This window comes from Pelophylax lessonae (assembly GCF_965119305.1).
Source record: "Pelophylax lessonae genome assembly, chromosome: 12".
Lineage (NCBI taxonomy): Eukaryota > Metazoa > Chordata > Amphibia > Anura > Ranidae > Pelophylax > Pelophylax lessonae.
In genome coordinates, this window is record NC_138779.1 from 135,548,050 (window position 1) to 135,567,138 (window position 19,089).

At 41.6% G+C, this 19,089-nt stretch overlaps 1 protein-coding gene across 2 annotated transcripts in view; it reads right to left on the reverse strand.

Annotated features, from left to right (window-relative positions):
• Positions 1-19,089, reverse strand: part of DIXDC1 (DIX domain containing 1) — a 258,363-nt gene that overhangs the window by 29,308 nt on the left and 209,966 nt on the right. For both annotated transcript variants that reach the window (XM_082273246.1, XM_082273245.1), the window contains exons 10-13: positions 17,987-18,037; positions 11,311-11,415; positions 10,597-10,650; positions 10,395-10,487 (exon numbers count right to left, since the gene is read on the reverse strand). In XM_082273246.1, coding sequence (XP_082129372.1) covers positions 10,395-10,487; positions 10,597-10,650; positions 11,311-11,415; positions 17,987-18,037 — 303 coding nt within the window. The remainder of the gene's footprint in view (positions 1-10,394; positions 10,488-10,596; positions 10,651-11,310; positions 11,416-17,986; positions 18,038-19,089) is intronic.

Here is a 19,089-nt window from a genome sequence, read left to right on the forward strand (position 1 = left end):
GTCAGGAGGAAGGAGCATTCTGGCTAAGGCCGAGTCCAGAGTCAGACCCAGATAGTCCACCTTTGTGAACAGATCCGGGGCAGACTTCTGAAAATTCAGAATCCAGCCGAACTCCCTCAGAGTTCGTATGGTGATCTCCAGGTTTTCCACCAGAGCAGTAGGAGACTCCGCTCACAGAAGGAGGTCGTCCAAGTAGCCTAGTACCGCGATCCCCCGTTGGCGTAACAATGCTAGCACCGGGGCTAACACTTTTATGAAGACCCAAGGAGCAGAGGCGAGACCAAAGTGTAACGCCACAAACTGATAATGCTCCTCTCCCACGACATAGTGGAGGAAGCGCTGGTGACCGACATATATCGGAAAGTGAAGGTAAGCATCCTTGATGTCGATAGAGGTAAGAAAATCTCCCTGATGCAGGGATTTCACCACTGTGCGAATGAACTAAATTTTTAACTTCTGCACCCGCACAAATCAGTTCAGTGCCTTGAGGTCCAGGATTGGACGCACCTTGCCTTCATTCCTGGGAAATGTAAGGTTTGAGTAAAAACCTTGAAAATTTTCTGATGTTGGAACTGGGACAATCACCCCTTGAAGTAACAGGTCTTGCACCTCCCCAAACAGACCCTGTAAGCGGTCCAGGCGCAAGTTGGAAGGAAAGAGCCTCGATCTTGTACCTGGACCGTATGACTTTGTGGACCCACTTGTCTTGTAACAGGGAAGTCCACGGGTCCGTAAACCAGCGAAGATGTCCCCCCACCCCCGATACGGATGAGGGCACACCTTCCTGCTGAAGGAGCCTTGCCTACTGGTCTGGAGAAGTCTGTTCTCGACTTGCCAGACCAAGTTTGCTTGGATCCACCAGAGGAGGCCCTGAAAGGCTTTGATCCCTTGTCAGTCGCCCCTGGGGGACGAAGAAACTTCTTATGACCCAAGAAGGATGGCCTACCTCTACAACGAGGGTCCTTGCCCTTACTAGCCTGTGGAAGAAAGGTACTCTTCCCCCTTGTGAGACCCCTAATGATGTCATCCTGGGTAGCTCCAAACAGGCAATCTCCTTGAAAAGGAAGATTAGTCAAGACCTTTTTAGAAGTCTGGTCCGCAGACCAGCATTTGAGCCAAAAAATATGCTGAAGAACCACTGCTGAAACAGAGAGCCTAGCGACTTGGGGAGCCACGTCCAAAGAGGCATCACAGATAAACTGCAGCCCCTGGACCAACTGGTCCACCAGCTCAGCAAAGGCAGGGGAGAGCTGCTCCCCCTCCAGATCTTAGCATCAGTTGACCAGGAACCACTCTGCCTGGTTCCTGAATGTGAGCGTAAATTGGATTTGTCAGTGATGGGAAGAAGTAGCAGACACACATAGGGGTTTATTTACTAAAGGTTCGGTACAGTACGATACGGCGGAGCTTTTCCACTACATGGAACCGATTGGTACGGCTCGCTTTAACAGTACCACCTCAGTTGTGGTTCCAAGAGGGCCGTACCGGTACCATATCCCACAATCTTTTGCATGCAGCCTTGACTGTTTGTCACTACTAGCCACTGATTGGTCAGAGAATCATTGTTATCCCACCCACTTTACTTTAGTGGAAAAGCAAACCGTACCAAACTGTACCGAACCGTTCCAACACCGTACCATGCGGTACCATGCAGTGGAAAACCAAACAGAGCCAAGCAGGGCCGAGTGGAGCCGAGCCGGTACTTGCAGTGGAAAAGTGCATATATGTAAGTTGTACTTAGAAGAAACCACAGCTACTTTAACAACATGCTGCACAAAGATTCAATGGTAATTGAAAACAATAGAGCCTAAACCCATAAACATGAATGTGTGAAGAGTAATCTGCTTTTTAAACTCTAAGGCTCCATTCACACCTGAGCGTATCGTTTTCAGGCTTTTTTATTTTTTTTTTTTACAGGCGTTTTTCAGGCGTATTTTGCAGGTGTTTGGAAGCAGGCATCAACATCTAACAAAAACGCTTGTAATCTGCCAAAATAGAAGCTCATGTACTTTTTTGAGCTTCAGGCGACAAAACGCTCATATTTGAACAGGGGCCATTGAAATGAATGGGATTTTGATTGTTGGGCATTTTGAGACTTCAGAGATGAGCGTTTTACGAGCTGAAAAACGCTCAGGTGCTCATCAGCAGAAAGGGTCCTACTTATGATAGCAAAGGATGAACAAAATAATGGAAAAGAGAATTTGATTGTTAGAGGAATCCAAGTTTAAAACATTTATTATGCACAAAGCAATTTAAATTGCTCAGCAATTAAATGTTTTAAATACAATTTCTACAAAGCTCTCTTGGATCACTTCTGTATGACATACTGTAAATCTGATGAAGTACTTGGAATGGCTAATGATAGTAAAACATTTTAAAGGCTGATAAGTTGGTGATGAGTTTTATGGAATACACAAACATGTATGAATAATTAATCAGCTGTTTATGAAGGCACCATCTGGTGTTCGCATGTTTATAGCAGCCTACGCACTCCAGCCATATGTACAAATGAGGATCAATTAGCCAGAAAATGGAGAACCTGGGACTAGTAAAAGTCTGATACACCTTGGGCTTTTAAAAGTTTGCATTTAAAAAGGAAAAACAGGATTGTCTTTGTTGTGGTGAAATGAGACGAGTTAACATATGCTGATTTGTTATAGAAAGAACAGCCTGTGGTTTGAACAACTTTGAATTCATTTCTGCGGGTGGCGGATGGGGGTCCCACCCCCCTCCTGCAGCCATCGTCGCCTTTCCCAGGCTCTACTGTCCCATCGTGGAGCCCGGGAGTGATGCGGCCCCGAGCTGAGAAAGAGAAACTGAGCAGAGAGAGAAGAACTGATGTTGTTCCTCTCTCTGTAACCCCAGAAACCGGCAGCAACGAGTAGGTTGTCACTCCCGGTTCCGCCTCTTTTGGACCTGGCTGAAAGCAGCCAATCAGACCGATCTGTATCTAAACGGCTGCATGGGATGCTAGAGGAGAGATTTAGGGTCTAATAGACCCCAGATCTCTCCATAAAGAGGACCTGTCACAACCCATGCTGTCACAAGGTAGCTTGTTCATCCACTGTGATAGCAATTAAATTAATCCAAAAAAAAAAAAAAAACATTTTGTATAACATAAATAATATAATAAAAAATAAATAAAGCGCCCCAGTCTTACCATGCTTACGCGCAAATGCAAAAGCAGATGTTACTCACGCATATGTAAACAGTGATTTCATGTGAGGTATTGTTGAGAACACCAGAGTGAGACCAATAATTCTAGCACAAGACCTCTTGTGCTACTCTAAACTGGTAACCTGTAAAGGCGTTTAAAGCATCACCTATGGAGAATATTAGGCAATGTAGTTTGCCGCCATTCCACGGGCAGATGCAACTTTAAAACATGACATGTTGGGTATCTATTTACTCAGCATAACATCATCTTTCACATTATATAAAAAATTGGGCTAAATTTAGTCTTTTGTCTTTTTTAATTCATGAAAGTGTTTTTTTCCACAAAAAATTGCGTTTGAAAAACCGCTGTGCAAATACCGTGTGACATAAAAAATTGCAACACCCGCCATTTTTTTTCTACAGAGCCTCGTAAAAAAAAAAATATGATGTTTGGGGGTTCTAAGTAATTTTCTAGCAAAAAAAAAGGAGATTTTTACATGTAGGAGCGAAGTGTCAGAATTGGCCCAGATGGGAAGTGGTTACAATTTAAACTTGATGCTTGATTCCACTTGTGCATATATAGTGTCCCACATGGATTTGCACTCACCGTATGGACATGACCAACTATCGCTAATATGGTCAAAAGCACTTGTGGGGCATGTCCCCCTTTAAATCCAGTAGCTCTTGAGTTAGCTCAGCTTGCTATTGGATATTTTTAAGATTAAAAATGTTGTATGAACACAACTAATTTATATCCTAGGCGCTGAGCCAATTTTTTTTTTTCATTTATAGTTACACTGGAGTAGATTTTTTTAGTTCTAGCAGACATGACTTTGTTTAATTTTATCAAAAGTATTTTGTTTATCACATTGATTGTCATGTGTGACAAGCGTAGTTAAATATTTGTTTTGTCTAAGTTGTGTTAGAAATATTGCAGTTGGGAAGTATTCCTCGATAGGGAGAATGGCTATATATAAAATGGATATCTTACCTTGTTTTTTGTACCTATACCAAATGCTACAATATAGCACTTCCTTTCCCGAGGGCTTTCTTCTGCTTGCTATGATCTAGCCTACTACGGTATATCTGGCCGAATTCCACAGCCAGGCTTCGCTATGATATTTTAGTAAAGCGAAAGACAGAGGGGGGAATAGGTCTACCGCATATGGAATTCTATTACACAGCATCTTTATTGAATAGAATAGTGGATTGGTTCTATCATGGTAATTCAAAACAGTGGGTAACTACAGAGCAACAAATAACACCTGCCCCTTGATCTCTCTCCCGTGGACTATGTCTAAACCAAGTTCTCCTAGAAAAACACATTTACCTCTGACATTTTCATTATTAAGAGTCTGGGACTCAACTATCCAAAAGCTAGGTATCTCTTCAATCCCTGGCCCACTTACTCCAATTATAGGCAATCCAAAATTTCCGCCGGGTCTATTGTCGACTATGTTCTTACAATGGACAACTTTGGACCCTTCACCGATTAAACAAGCACTTTACAACTAAGGGACTCCAATTGTTTAATATAATAGCAACTGCAGATTGTAACTTCCCGGGTCGTTGGCTACATTACGTTCAGCTCCGGCACTTTATACACAATTATCAAATAAGGGTTCACTACATAGGGATCTAACTCCATTTGATTCCCTTTGTACTGGGCTTTCAGAGTGTTCCCACATTATTTCTAAAATATATGGTATATTGCTATCCCTTGCATTTCCTAACTATCCATACTACCCTAGAGATTGGGAGAGGGAATTGGGCCATAAGATTACCGTAGAAGACTGAAAGAAGTCATTCTTCCTAACCTTTAAATCACGTTTTTCAACATATATGCAACAGAAGAACTATAAAATACTAACCAGGTGGTATAGGTGCCCTGTGAGGCTCCATAGAATGTCCTCAAACTATCCTGAAAAGTGTTGGCGTTGTGGGGGAGATAAAGCCACAATGATCCACATTTGGTGGACCTGTCCCCGGATTATAACATTGTGGGAATCTGTGTTCCAAATTTGCTCTTTGGTCTCTGGTACAGCATATCAAAAATCGCTGGAAATGGCCCTATTGTCTATTTATCCCAGATCTAAGGGAGAGACTAAAAAAGGGACTGCTTTGCTTTCTCCTCCCTGCAGCACGAATACTTATACCTAGACACTGGAACACTAATGTCGCTCCTACTATTAAAGAGTTGATAATCAAATGTAATCATTTAAGGAGAATGGAGGAACTAACGGCGAGTATACAAGAGTGTTGTTCTCAGTACATAGCTGTATGGTCTCCATGGACTGAGTTCTTGGGCTCGGACACTTTGTGATCCTTCTTATAAATAGATTGTACTTTACAGTATAGTTCTGAAATGGTGGCATGAATACAGTGTTTTTTGTTTTTTCTCAAGCCGACGAGGGGTTCCCCAGATAGATTGTAAGAGAATTAGATAGATATGCTTTGTTTTTTTTTTTTGTTTTTTGGTCTTTTTTTTTATTGTTTATCCTGTCTTGTCTTGTATTTGGGCAGACTTTTTTTGACCACAAGAAATAAGGGTTAACTAATTATAGATGTTTTTGATGAACAGGTGGTAAGAAATATTTATATTGTTTGTGAAAGTATCAGAAAGGATTGTCATTTTCATGTTCCACTAATGTTCTGATATATTGGATCTAAGTGTCTCAGACTATGGGCTTTCTGAATGTAACCCTGCAAAATTTTTAATAAAAAAATATTAAAAATATTAATAATAAAAATATATATAAAAAAAAAGAAATATTGCACAGAATAACTGTAGCTGTCATTTTTAAGATGAATACGTTTATATGTTAGGTGCTGAACCAATTTTTTATTTTTTTTTTCACTATTACCTGATGGCAGTAGAGGTAGATTATTGCCCAATCCAGTAAAAAGATCAGGATAAGGCAATTCTTACACAGGGATTCCTTTGGAGCTCACAAAAAACAGTCTACCAGAGGGTAGCTGCAGCAAAACCTCTCTGGACAGTTGGCACCCCATTTTTCTTTGTCTTCTATCAGATTCAGAAAAGTAAAGGCTGTCATTTTTCATAGCATTTTTCAGCATGCCAGAATAGCTAGCTTGTGTGTCAATACCTAGTTACCGCCTCATTTTCAGTCCGGAGTACTGACCTCAATATCAGGCCATTTTTCCGTTTTCAGCGCTGACAGTTTGAGTGGTGCAGCCCTGTACCCAAATTCGTTTTTATATATATATATATATATATATATATATATATATATATATATATATATATGTGTAAAGTTGTGCTCAAAAGTTTGCATACCCTGGCAGAAATCGTGAAATGTTGTTATTTAAATTGAAAATATGACTGATCATACAAAAAAGCTCTCTTTTATTTAAGAATAGTGATCATATGAAGCCATTTATTATCGCATAGTTGTGTGGTTCCTTTTTAAATCATAATGATAACAGAAATCATCCAAATGGCCCTGATCAAAAGTTTACATACCCTGGATGTTTGGCCTTGGTACAGACAAACAAAGTGACACACACACGTTAAAATGGCAAATAAAGGGATTGTAAAGCCAGATGGTTTTTGATCCTAATGCATTCTATTCATTAGGATAAAAAGCCTTCTGTGTGCAGCAGCCCCCCTCATATTTACCTGAGGTCCCTCCCTGTCCACGAGTGTCTCAGCCATCTGAGATTCTCCCTCCTGATTGGCTGAGACACAGAAGCGGTGCCATTGGCTCCCGCTGCTGTCAGTCAAACTCAGTTAGCCAATGAGGAGAGAGAGGGGCGAACCCCGACTCCGTGTCTGAATGGATACATGGAGCTGCGGCTTGGCTCGGGTGCCCCCATAGCAAGCTGCTTGCTGTGGGGGCATTCAACAGGAGGGAGGGGCCAGAAGCTCCAGTTAGGGACCCAAGAAGAGGAGGATCCGAGCTGCTCTATGCAAAAGCACTGCGCAGAGGAGGGAAGTATAACATGTTTATTAAAAAAATGAGACTTTACAATCACTTTAACTCTGCATATTAAATTAAATGAGGCTTGTCAGGAGTACAAAAACAGTACACCAAATCAAATAAAAAATAAAGCAAAAATGGGATGAACAAACAAACTTATAAAGCCCATGGTGATGAAAAGAAAATGGCATCCAATTGTTTGATCACCCTGTATTTATAACAATATGAGCAAAATTTAAATTGCAATTAATGTATAAATTGTCAACGAGTTTGTTAGCTCTCACATGGATGCACTGAGCAAGCTAGATACTGAGCCATGGGGAGCAGAAAAGAACTGTCAAAAGACTTGCATAACAAGGTAATGGAACTTTATAAAGTTGGAAAAGGATATAAAAAGATATCCAAGGCCTTAAATTTGCCAGTCAGTACTGTACAATCACTTATTAAGAAGTAGAAAATTCAGGGATCTCTTGATACCAAGCCAAGGTCAGATAAACCAAGAAAGATTGCAGCAACAACTGTCAGAAAAATTGTACGGGATACAAAGAAAAACCCACAGGTAACCTCAGGAGAATACAGGCTGCTCTAGGAAAAAGACGGTGTGGTTATTTTCGAGGAGCACAATACGATCATATTTGAACAAATATTAGCTGCATGGTCAAGTTGCCAGAAAAAAGCCTTTGCTGCGCCAATGTCACAAAAAAAGCCCAGGGAGGCATGTCAAGGTTTTGTCAGGCATATTGTAACCAGGCTTTTTTTTGTGGCATTGGGGCAGAAAAGGTTTCTTTCTGGAAACAGTGTACAAAACTTCCCTACACAAGGAAGGCATGTTTGATCTTTCCTCCAGTTTTAGAAAACCATAGCGGGCTGCAGATTAGCTTTGATATTTTTTATTAACACTAAATTACAAAAAAAAGGCTAGTTTAACAATTATACAATATCTTTTTTTATTTTTATTTTAGAGTGGATATACCCCTTAAAGTGATTGTAAAGTCTCATTTTTTTTTTTCAAATAAAAATAACAAACATGTTATACTTACATCCTCTGTGCAGTTGGTTTTGCACAGAGCAACATGGATCCTCCTCTTCTCGGGTCCCTCTTTGGCTCTCCTGGCCCTTCCCTCCTGTTGAGTGCCGCCACAGAAAGCAGCTTGCTATGGGGGCACCCGAGCCGAATCACAGCTCTGTGTATCCATTCAGACATGGAGCTGTGGTTTGGCCCCGCCCCCCTCTATCCCCTGATTGGCTAGCTGACTTTGATTGACAACAGCGGGAGCCAATGGTGCCTCTGCTGTGTCTTAGCCAATGAGGAGGGGAGTCCCTGACGGCTGAGACAGTCATGGACATCGCTGGATCGAGTTTGGGCTTAGGTAATCATCAGGGGGGCTGCTACACACAGAATAGAATGCATCTCGACTTTACAACCCCTCTAATTAGAAACTAATATCCGGTGGTATAATTAGATGATGTTCTGATTGTAAACATTATAAAAAGTAAAAAAAAAAAAAAAACACATTGCAATGTTCCAAGTTTGACCAGTGAAAATGTCCTTTCAAAAATCAAAACTGTCTAACAATCAGCGAAGTAGTAATAGAAAAATACTTCTTCAGAAATTATGTAAAAACAACATGCTAACAGGTGGTTAAAACTGTATTAAATTTGTTTAAACAGTACAAATTAATGTAAAATAAAATAAAAAATACACAACAAATAGATCAAATCAAATGAATAATTTGTCAAAAAAAAAAGGGAGGAGCTTTACAAGGCAGGCGCAGCGGTTCATACCTCTGTCAGAGACTTGTTTAGAACCTAAGAAATCACCGGATTCATGGTTTGTCACTTTAGCTATCAAACACAGTGCATACATTTTTCTGTGTATGTAGGTCTGTGCCCTCACCTAGACACTGCCCTCATTGCTTAAGAGTCTGTACCCATCCACCACATTCTGGTAGCGTTTGCTAGTTTTTGTCCAGCGTCACAGTCTGGACATCTGTCCATCAGTGTCAGTCTGAAGCTGGCCACACACCAATAGATTTTCTATTGTAAGGGTCTAAGCCAGTGGTTTGTCAACTCGTAAGGTAATGGGGACCTCAAATGCTGCCCCTAATGTCTGCAAAGGGCTGCATACAATATTATATAATCCACCATATAGTTCCTACAATTCAGGTAGAGAGAACAGCAGGGCTACCTAATATCAAAAACCCTCTTAAAATATTATAAAGACAAATATCCCCGTATATAATAAAAAGATAAAAAACAAAGACACAATATAAAGAAATCCACCCTGTGTCTTAATGTGCACTAAACCATATAAGAGTCCAAAAATCCACAATCTATATGGAATCTGCTTTAACTCTCAATATGTCCACTCTACCAGATCCTGCTTGGACACACACTTACTGGATTTATATGCTTCACATTCTCATGTTCGGCTTAAAAAGAAAAAAATGCCCTCTCTAATAAATCTAATACATCACTGGGATCCTCCTGATGAACTCAATTATAAAGATTAGCAGCATTCATAAAAGAAAAGAGGGGGAACTCCAATACTGTGATTATTTAAATTTCTGTAAAATATCCACTCACAAATAAAAATTCTTCAAAAAGCCTTGAATGTATGGTAATCGCTGTAGTGACTGGACTGGCGAGAACAATCCGACCATGTCGGCATCTCACCCAACAGTTCCTCTGTCACTGCTGGCAGCTAAAGAAGTGATTAGGTGAAAAAAAAAAACAACACGCTGGTTGTACTGAAGTCGATTGATGGATTGACTACAGTGCAACCAGCTTGCCCATAGATGGATAGCAGGAACTGGCAACATTTTCATCCATCTACAGCCAGCTTTATGCGTATGCCTGGTAAATGCAGCCCTTTTGTATATGACAGCCATATGCATATGCCATATGTACAAAGCCATGCGAGGGGGGGGGGGTAATGGGACTGGGGAAAAAATTGTGGCACTGTTGCCCATAGTGATTAATTAGTTTGCACCTTTTATTCTCTGATGAAATGAATCTGCTTGGCTTCAATTCTTTTTTTACCTTTTTAATTTCAAGTCTCTTAAGTAACAAATTTTGTTCTACTAGAAGGAAATTAAAGCAAAATAAGGATATTGGGGTTTCAGTGTCCTTTATAAACCACTAAGCTTTTGACCATGTGTATTCTTTTTATGATCCCTTACCTTCTAATATTATCATCATTTATAGTAGGTAGTTCATTATAACCTACACTATATGACTACATAATCAGGTAAGCCCACTACCCAATGCCAGCAACAGTTAACCAGATGGACGTACCTTTTGATAGCTTGCTTCTGAGAGTTTTCTATGTGTCTCATCAAGTTTCCCTTGCATCTGCTGTATAAGCCAGTCCTTTTGTGTGATTTCTTTCTGTAGAAGAATAAGGTTCAGTTTTGGGACATATTTATATTTTTCATTATGTTATTTCTATATGCTCTGTTTAGTAATTAAAATACACCAAAAATTAACATTTACTCACTTTATAATCCCCAATTAATTGATTTCTTTCTTCCATTTTTCTTTGCAAATCCACCTGTAAAAGTAATTTAAAAGTTTTCAGTATTTTCATCCTCTGTGTATAAAGGTGCTCATACATGGCTTATATCGACAAGTAATACAACAGATTCAAGCCTAGCTTCTGAGCTGTGTGGCGTTAACATCAGAGCCTTCCCAAGCATTGTCGGTGGTTATTAATAAATGCACTCTTTTATGATTGAACAACAATTTTGTCTTTTCTAAAAAGGTAAAGGAGGAAATCATAGACAGATGTGTTCCAGATCCATCAGCTTGGTCAGAGAGATCACTGCAGATTCTGAAGGTATGACAGTTCAAGCAAGGTCAGGCCAAACATTCTCGATAAAAGAACTGCTTGTCAATGCAGGTACTAAAGTAACTTTCTTTACAGGTTAGGCTGGCTGAATGAAATTCGCCTAGTTCAATTAGGGACCAGACAAATTTCACGCAGTGTGTGATCGTCCCTGCTTGACAGATAGCTTCTGCTGAAGGTACATGCTGGAAAGCCTCTGTCAATCAGTGGTTGCAGTCGCTATTCAGTGTATTCTGTCCCACTGTCAGAATGCAATGTTCCAGCGGGGGGGTTTGGGGGGTATTTTTCCATCCACCTTATTTGTGTAGATACTGGACTGTCCGAAAAAAACAAATTCAGTCTTTCTACAATAGCATTATAGCTTACATTTTGGTTATGAAGTTCATCCTTGTCCATGTTCGCCCTCAACAACTCCTGCTTCAGTTGAAGAACAGCGCTTTCTTGCTGAGCCATTCTCTGCTGCAAGGCATCCTTATAAACCAATAAAAAAAAACATTACATGAACATAGAGGTGAACCTTTTTACCTTTTTGTGTTATTACATATCATTTTAACGTCCATTTGTGTCAGGATTTCTATTTATCACTTAAATAAAGCCTACAGCTAGTCAAAAATGAAAAATAATTTTCATGTGGTTTGTCTTCCCTTGAGAAAATAATTATCCCCAGTTTCAATTTGCTTTAGGTTTCTGTTGACCTGAACTGGTGGCTAGTTGCCATGGCAAATTCACTTTTATAAAAAGTAATGGAAAGAGCAAGCAATGTCGCGGCCATATTTTTAAGCACATATCGCTCCTTTGGGTACTCTTAGATATCACAAAGACAACCTGATGGGAGAAGAGCACACACTTTATGTGGCCACTAAAATGTTGTGTATACAGTATATATCACAACAATATTGTTGCTTAGCACACCAAGAGCCCTAAAACCCACGGTGTTCTTTTATATGAATCTCAGCTTCTGGTGATTAAGTCCTGTCTCCTCCTACACCTCTCTCTTGGTCAACTGGAATAATGGGTAGCCTCAATGATCAACATTGAGGTATGAGAGTTGGAAAAAAGCAGACCAGAGCTCAGCTTTCAATTCTAAAGTCAAGGTTTGCATAGAAAAGCATCCAGGGATTTTAGGCTCCAATGAATCTGACCTTATCATAGCTAAAAAAAAAAAAAAAAATACAATAACAGGTTTACTTTCTTTCTGAGAAGATGGGCTCACCGAAAACAATGAAATGTGTCACTGAGAACAACTGGTGGTGACACATTTGTCTGTCCTGAAACGATCTGCTATGCCACCAGATACTGTCATGTTGTCTCATAATTGTTTAAAAAAGCGTGGGGAAAAACAAAATTCCTTTACCTTCACAGAGAAAGGCACAGAAAAAAATGCTACCCTGGAAATTTTCCAATAGTTACCACCCATAGAAAAAGCCTTAAAAAAGTGCAATGCTCACCAAACCTCACATAAGATGCTCAGACTGGGCTAATTACAGTCACTCTAGGTTTTTGTTGTAGATTAATTTAATAACCAGATAAATAAAAAAGATCCTGCATAATTTCTAGCAAAAGAGTACCACAGTGCAAGGTATTGCATTACCACAGTGCAAGGTATTGCATTACCACAGTGCAAGGTAGTGCATTGCGAAGGGGTGCCATACCCTGTGTGTACTGTGCGTTAACATGCTGTGTCAATGCACACTTTACCACCGTTAATAGACACGAAGGTATAAATCCAGGTTTAAAAACAGAATTAAAAAAAAAAATATCACTGCAGTAGAATTTAACCACTTTAATACAGGGCACTTCCCTCCCTTCCCGCCCAGGCCAATTTTCCCCTTTAAGCGCTGTTGCATTTTGAATGACAATTGCGCGGTCATGCAACACTGTACCTAAGCCAAATTTATGTCATTTTCCCCCCACAAATAGAGCTTTCTTTTGGTGGTATTTGATCACCTCTGGGTTTTTTCCTTTTTGCTAAACAAATAAAAAAAGACCGAAAAGTTTGAAAAAAAAAAAAAAGTTTTTTTGTTTATGTTATACAATTTTGTAAATAAATAAGTTTTTTCCTGCACCAATGAGCACTGATGAGACTGCACTGACAGGCACTGATGAGGAGGCACTGATGGGGTGGCACTGATGGGGTGGCACTGATGGGGTGGCACTGATAGGCGGCACTGATATGCGGCACTGATATGTGGCACTGATAGGTAGCACTGATATGCAGCATTGGTGGGCACTGATAGGCGGCACTGATGGGCACTGATAGGCGGCATTGATGGACACTGATAGGTGGCACTGACGGGCACTGATAGGTGGCACTGACGGGCACTAATGGGCACTGATAGGCGGCACTGGTGGGCACTGATGGGCGGCACTGATCGGCACTGACAGGCGGGACAGATGGGCACTAATGGGCACTGATAGGCGGCACCGGTGGGCAATAATGGGCACTGGTGGGCGACACTAAAGGATGGCAATGATGGGCACTTGTGGGCAGCACTGATAGGGAGGGCACTGGTGGGCAGCACTGATGGGGAGGGCAATGGGGGGCTCCCTGAGCCCTGATTGCCATCCCTGGTGGCCATAGTGGGCATCCCTGGGGTCATAGTGGGCATCCCTGGGGTCATAGTGGGCATCCCTGGTGGATCTAGTGGCATCCCCCCCCGAGGGTCTGCACTGGTAATCAATGATCTGATTACCAGTGCCGACCCCCCCCCCCCTGTCAGGGGAGCCACCGATCGGCGCTCCTTTACTCGTGCCTGTCAGGCACGAACTAAGGAAAGCCGATCAATGGCTGTTCCTATTTACTATGTGACCAGCCGTGATTGGACACGGCTGATCACATGGTAAAGAGCCTCCGTCAGAGGCTCTTTACCGAGATCGGAGATGCAGGGTGTCAGACTGACACCCCGCATCACCGATCGCCGCTCTGCGCGCCCCCGGGGGGCGCCCAGAGCTGTGTTATCCTGCCGCCGTCATATGACGTCCGGTCAGGATAACACAACCACATTCCCGCCGTCATTTTGTAATAGGGCGGGCGGGAAGTGGTTAAAAAAAAAAACAGCTTTTGCTGCAATACTCAACTCCTGACCTCTGCAGAAAGTCTGCTTATCCACTAGATTTGACTCCCCTTTTGGCTTAAATGACAGTCAAAGTCATTCAACCCAATGCCTGTGAGCCCAGATTGTCATTGACACATCCCCTTGGAGTCCACCATAAGGCTCCATACACACAGGGCGTCATAAAAACGTGCTCCAAAGCTGTTTCTTGACGCCAGAAAAAAAGCTTTTTCCATTTGCGTTATTGCACGTTTGGCCACGTAGCTTTTAGCGGCGTTTTTTCTGCCTCCATTCAAAATCAATGGTTCCCTATGTGAGCCTATTGATTTGAATGGAAGTCGCACCGCAAGTGGGATCAGGATGATCCCACTTGCGGTGCGACTTGCACTGTGAGAATCTTGAGGGGGAACTCCACGCCAAAAATGGGGAAAAAAACGGCGTGGCCCTTATCCAAGCATGCTGCCCACCCCCCCTGGACCATACCAGGCCACATGCCCTCAACATGGGGGGGTGTGGGTGCTTTGGGGCAAGGGGGGCTCTGCACCCCCCACCTCAAAGCACCTTGCCCCCATGTTGATGAGGACAAGGGCCTCATCCCCACAACCCTGGCCGTTGGTTGTGGGGGTCTGCGGGCAGGGGGCTCACCGGAATCTGGAAGCCCCCTTTAACAAGGGTGGCACCCCCAGATCGCGGACCCCCTCCCTATGTGAATGGGTATGGGGTACATTGTAGATGGGCGTTTTGCAGCTGCAAAAAAAAAACGTCTGACGCTGCTAACAGCAGCTCCAAAAACGTCCAGTGTGCATGAGGCCTAACACTGGCCTGGGCTCACATCTCAGAGCTACTGCTGCCCCAAACAGTACTCACACATCATAACGTGAGCACCATTCAGTGCAGGAAGAAGGAATGCGTGCCGCTGCAGCTGTAAAGAAGAGAAAGGACCAGTGACATGACTGGAATGCCCGCATAACTGTTGGATTTAAGTTACAGTACATTTAAAAAATATAAGGAAGCATAAGAAAGGGAGTGGAGTGGGAGGTTAAGAAAAGGGGCAGTAAGCTATAAAGATTACATAAAACAGTATTTGAGATAAAGCCAAGTGATGTGTAGAATGAGTGCTAATGTACTGGAGGAACGAATTTGAGATGCTTAATGGTTGAAGAGAAAAAAAAAACTGACTGCAATGTTAATAATAATAATTATGCACAAATTTGGCTATAAACACATCAGGATCAGGTGGACAGATAATGGCTGTAGGATGGTCACATGTACGGGCTATTCCATATCCAATTTGCTGTAACAGGTCAACCCATATTACATAATCATCCACTGGTAATTCAATGGTAAGATCTCTTCCAGCCCTTTTGCAGAGTGTCTTGCTTCTTGTCCCAATGTGCATAACATACTGTATATGCATAATGCAACTCCAGAAATAAAGAGATTATTCTTCCACTCTACAAGACTCTGGTCTGGCCACATCTGGAGTATGCTGTCCAGTTCTGGGCACCGGTCCTCAGGAAGGATATGCTGGAACTGGAGAAAGTCCAGAGAAGGGCAACAAAAATAATTAGGGGAATGGAGGACATCAGCTATGAGGAAAGACTACAAGCACTGAACCTATTCTCTCTGGAGAAGAGACGATTGAGGGGGGATATGATATCAATGTACAAATACTGTACTGGCGACCCGAGCATAAGGAACAAACTATTCAGTGAAAGGGAATACAATAAGACACGTGGCCACTCACTAAAACTTGAGGAAAGGCGGTTTAACCTTAAAGTGCGTAAGGGGTTCTTCACTGTAAGAGCGGTAAGGATGTGGAATTCTCTTCCACAAGCAGTCGTATCAGCGGGGAGCATTGATAGTTTCAATAAACTATTGGATGGACACCATAAAGACCACAACATACAGGGGTATACAATGTACGGTTAAAAGCAAACACACACATACATCATAGGTTGAACTGGATGGACTTATGTCTTTTTTCAACCTCACTAACTATGTAACTATGTAACTCGAATCAAAAAGAAAAGAGGTAATGAAAAACTGCCTGCCGATCAAAGGTTTGCCCTTGGGAATTACATGCAGAAAACTCACCACCAGAAGGATGCAAGAAGCCATTTACTAATTCTGTTTATGGCCCTCAACCATCCCTCAACTACCAGTTTGCAGCAGACCTTTCTGTTAATAATGTAAATTCAAGTTCATGCAACTTCAGGACATTTAACAAGCATAACGAAGATGACTAATGAGAACATCTCAGCAGTTATTTTTATTTTTATGGTGTGAAGGTGAGTCAATGGTGTAGGAGGAATCTACATTCTTGTTTAGCACATACATATGTGTCACATTCTTCTTCTTTGACAACAGAAGTAAAGGCAAACAGTAAAGACATATGCTGCATTCAGCTGAAGTACTACAAAAACAATGTTGCTCTTTATAAACACCCTGCTAGAAACAGATGATACTCAGCACCACATAACACAAGCTATTCTGCTACATTTTCCAAGTCCTTAGATGCCTTCAGGCATGACATTATTTTTGCACCAGAGACAGATTGGCCAGATTGGGAAATAATCATATGTCTGTATCCACTCTCCAGCCTTGAAAAACATTCTATACCGGACCCTTTTCGGGGAATAAGAAATCAGCTGGTTTTCCCACAGAACTGCTGGGAGTGTTTATCAAGTCTACTCTCTCTTCTCAGGACATCCAAGCAAGTATTTTTAGCCAATTTGAACATTTGTTTATAAAAAGAGCTTTCATATGAAAGACCCTTTGGCAATCGGATTGTGCCCACACATCTGACCACCATCTAATGTGTGGAGGTTAATTTAAGCAAGTTGGGAGGAGGACGAATCAGTTTAGTAAATTGTAAATGAAAGCAAGAACAGCACACATAATGCGTGCATGGTTGTAATATTTCAGCTACTTACAACTTAATTCCAGTCTTATGTTCTACAACGTATCTTTCACAGTTGTACAGGCTCCCCTCCTGTACTGAGATTGTTTACTCTGATTTCACTGCACACTGTAAGCTTCTTACAGCATGCACCAAAAGCTGCAGCAAGTCAGATAGAGCCTGCCTCGTTTCCTGGCTGGATGACATCCAGCATTATCAAGCCCATTCCTCCCCTGCCTTGGTACCTCACATGGCACCATAGCACTTCCCCCACTTCCCCTTCCCCCACTTCTTTGTTTGTGTGTGATTTTTTCTTTTGTCACTGCACTATCACCTTTTTTCCTGCACGACTTGTAGGGTGTGGGTCCTCTGGCCCAGCCTTGAGTCTTGGGAGGGGGTGGATATGGCCTTCTGGCTTAGTTCGCCCTCTCTCATGGGGTCTCCCTTCGGGGGAGCCCCACCAAGTACTTGGGGTGGACTGTTTCGGCAGTCCCCCTGGAGAACGGGGTTTGTCTGGTTTTGGCCAGACAGACCATAGGAAGTACCTTAGTCCCTGTCAGGAGTCTTGCGCCCCCGGGGATTGAGGTTAGGGTCCTACCTCTTTGGAGGGAAGACTATTTCGCACACCCTGTGCACTTTTGTGTTTCTCACGTTTGCTCGGTATCTTTTATGGGCATTAACTGCTTCTTGTTTCAGTAAGTTATCTACTGCACCCTGCCGGGCCATCATACAAACCATGACATGCCTACATTGCATAGAGAAGCACAAAGACCAAGTGATGTCACTGGGCCTATAATAAGGTACCGTATGTACTGAAAACAAAGGTTTTATTTATGCATTTATTTAGCCTGTTAATGGGGGGAGAAAAGGACGAACTGGGGAAAGCAAACTATAAGATGATCAAACTTTAGCTCTGAATATACAGTTAGCACATATTGTGTTTTTTTCAAATTCCATTAGCTTTCAGACTATAGCTGCAGGATTAATTCCACCTCACCCCTAAAAAGCTGATAAAAATAACAGTCGATACTGTGTCAGATGTACAGGTATCACATTCCAAAAACATGTATTTCATTGTTCAATGTACCTTGATTGCTTGGAGATTTCGATTTTCTTGTTTGCAGCCCTGGAGTTCTTTCTGCAAAAGCATCAAAAATGGTGCAGCTTAATAAACCCTTCCATACTGAGAGGAATACTACATAGTGCACATTATAGCTGGACTGTATTTCACATTAATGTCGTTCTCTTCTTTCATTTTGGTACAGTGTATAGAACATAGATTTTTTTTTTTTATACGTATGCAGAAAGTACAAGTTCAATGTTGATGTCAAGTATATTTCTGTATGTGGTTCTCAATTTAACATAATCGTATTTCTAAAAAGTCAACTATTCCTTTAAAGTGAATCTGTGCTTTGTCTGTGTAGGCCAAAGCAACAGATATACTTTAAAGCTGAATTCCAGGAATACAGACACTTTGTAAAAAGTGCAGTCACACTATGAGTTAAGTCCAAAGAGGTGCATGACATCTTCTGAACTTATCTCTATTATTTATATCAGATGGGTTTTTAGCTCTGGTGGAGCATACATGACACTTGGGGCTGTGGGAGAGGAGAGAGAGGCACACAGAGCAGCTTAGCCCACCCTTCCCCTCTGCTGCCTATTCAGAGAAGCCTTAGTATTTTGTGAATGAGTTCACATAATAGAAAGGCTTCTGTGATTGGGCAGGAGGAGGGGAGGGGAAAGCATAGCAGCTGCACCAACTCTTATGTTGAAGATGCTTTCACCTAAAGCATCATCGTTGGGTTCCCAGAAATACAGCGATGGCCGTCTTCTGGAAGTGCAATAAAACGGTCAGCTGTAAATAATAGAAATAAGCCCAGGAGATGTAATGAAGATATAAGGTTTTTAAAGCATTTATTTTATTTTACTGCAGGATGAATTTAGGATATGCTTTGAAGATCATTTTGGGAATATGGTGAGTTTTATTAGGTATACCTTTGTTTTAACTTGGGTCTATTTGTATTTATACTTTATATGTAATAAAGTGTATTTATTATACAGACTGCTGCAAAAAGAAAAACAGATGTTTTTTTTGTTTTCTATAAATATATATCAGAATTTCCATGGAAGCCCTATAAAAGTAGATATTTTTATAGAAGCTGTGTCTTAAAGTGTTACTAAACCCAGGAC